This window comes from Daktulosphaira vitifoliae, unplaced genomic scaffold (genome assembly GCF_025091365.1).
Source record: "Daktulosphaira vitifoliae isolate Bord-2020 unplaced genomic scaffold, ASM2509136v1 Scaffold_3, whole genome shotgun sequence".
Taxonomy (NCBI): Eukaryota; Metazoa; Arthropoda; class Insecta; order Hemiptera; family Phylloxeridae; genus Daktulosphaira; species Daktulosphaira vitifoliae.
This window is the reverse complement of record NW_026099574.1, coordinates 9,321,318-9,323,094: the sequence shown is the minus strand read 5'-3', so window position 1 is coordinate 9,323,094 and position 1,777 is coordinate 9,321,318. Positions and strand designations below refer to the sequence as shown.

The window sequence follows — 1,777 nt, the reverse complement described above, 5'->3', positions numbered from 1 at the left end:
ATTAATACCATAAAATAAAAATAAAAAATAGGCAAAAAATATTTAATTTGATATTTTACCAGTAGTTGAATTACGCTGTTTAATATTAATGTGATATTCATCCTGTCCTGCCCAAAATATCAGCGGATATTGTAGTGCATCGTAGGAACGGTGAGTGTCTGAAATTATGCTTATGGTGTTGTCTCGACGTGTAATTTTGATGGCTCGGCTGTCAGCTGGATCACCGGCCATAATAACTGCTACTTCGTCTACGGTGGGCGCGTTGAACCTTCCAGCATGCTCTCCTGATGGTACTCTATCAGCCTTAATAACAATTTGATAGTTGTCGTTTAATAATTGTGGCGATACACGTTTGAACAACTGAATAAGTTGGTTTCGATTTTCTAAAAAAATTTCCAATGATTCCACAATTGCTCTCTCATCTGCTCGTTCAATAAAATTATGAACACAGCGGGTTGATACGCGTTCTTCACAATTTCCCATAAAATAGATTTGCAGAAACTTCGGTTCAGTATCAGGCATCGGCATCAATGACCCAATTTGATGATAAACCTGACCTTGTATCTTAAATGTAGATTCGAAGTAATTACCATCGGATGTGAGATCACAAATTTTTGTTGCCCTAAAAGACGTCATTTGGAAGCAAGAATTAAACTTACGAATCTTGCTCAAAAATAATTTTGAATCATCAGATTGGCCAGCAAGAAGTGATTGTAAAGGTTCCAGCGGAGATGGAAGCGGCTCCAGTACAACTTTTCCTGATGCGCAACACAGTCCAGGTGTTTCATTGGGGAATTTCAACGCCTGACAATATTGGCATACTTTGTTCATTTCACCGATGGAAATTAAAGAATGCGCAGAGTAATTAATATCCGGTGCATATTCAAAGGCAAGACGAACAAATGATCCAAGTTGTAATTCGCGACTGGTTCGCTGTCTTTCATGTTCTTCATGTTGCTGTGCTGACCGAAAACTTCTTTTTGCACGTTTGCGCCGTGCCTCTCTACTACTCGCGGAAAGGTTCGATTTTTTCGGTGGCATTTTACTACAAAAATATTAAATAAATAAATTTCGAACCGGTTACGATGAAAAAATAACATAAAATTATTATAATAATACTTATAATACTACTATTATAAGTATTATTTGAACTATGATAATTTTTTTTTAAAATAAATATAAATATGTTCAATTAATAATTAAATACATACAAAAGATAAAAAGAAATAAAGTCGAACTTACTTAATCAATATCCAAATCAATTTGCGCGATGTTATTCAGTAATATATACGCAAAATTTACAAAAAAATTAACGTGTCTTAGCAGAGATCACAAATTATTACAAACACAAAATATATATCGTTATAATTATGTTGCGCCGTTTTATAGTGTGTAGTGGGTCTAGAATATTCTTTTTATGGCCGATCGAGAATATTNTTTTCGTTTATTACTGTTTAAAGTTTATTTTTTTTCACAATAATACTATTATGTTTCGTTCATTATTGTTTTAAGCTTATTTTATCACACAAAAATACTAGTATTTTTCGTTTATTATTGTAATGACGAAAAATGACGATACGGGGAATCATCCCCCGTAATCGGATTGAATACACTTTATATCTCTTAATGAGAATATAGCGTGTTAATGTATAAATTTTAATAGCAATTAGAATATATATATATATATATACATGTAAAGTACGAAAATGTGTCATACACGAGGTATTTTTTAGGTAGGCAGTGCGTGGCGGGAACGCTATACCTGAGGCATAAACGG

At 33.3% G+C, this 1,777-nt stretch overlaps 1 protein-coding gene across 1 annotated transcript; it reads right to left on the bottom strand.

Annotated features, from left to right (window-relative positions):
* Nucleotides 1–7: 7 nt before the first annotated feature.
* On the bottom strand, nt 8–1,430 carry LOC126900408 (uncharacterized). Its single transcript, XM_050676099.1, has 2 exons — nt 1,243–1,430; nt 8–1,045 (listed from the first exon to the last, which is right to left on the bottom strand). The coding sequence occupies exon 2, from the start codon at nt 1,039–1,041 to the stop codon at nt 43–45; it is 999 nt and encodes a 332-aa protein (XP_050532056.1). The 5' UTR covers nt 1,042–1,045; nt 1,243–1,430; the 3' UTR covers nt 8–42.
* Between the last annotated feature and the right edge of the window lie 347 nt (nt 1,431–1,777).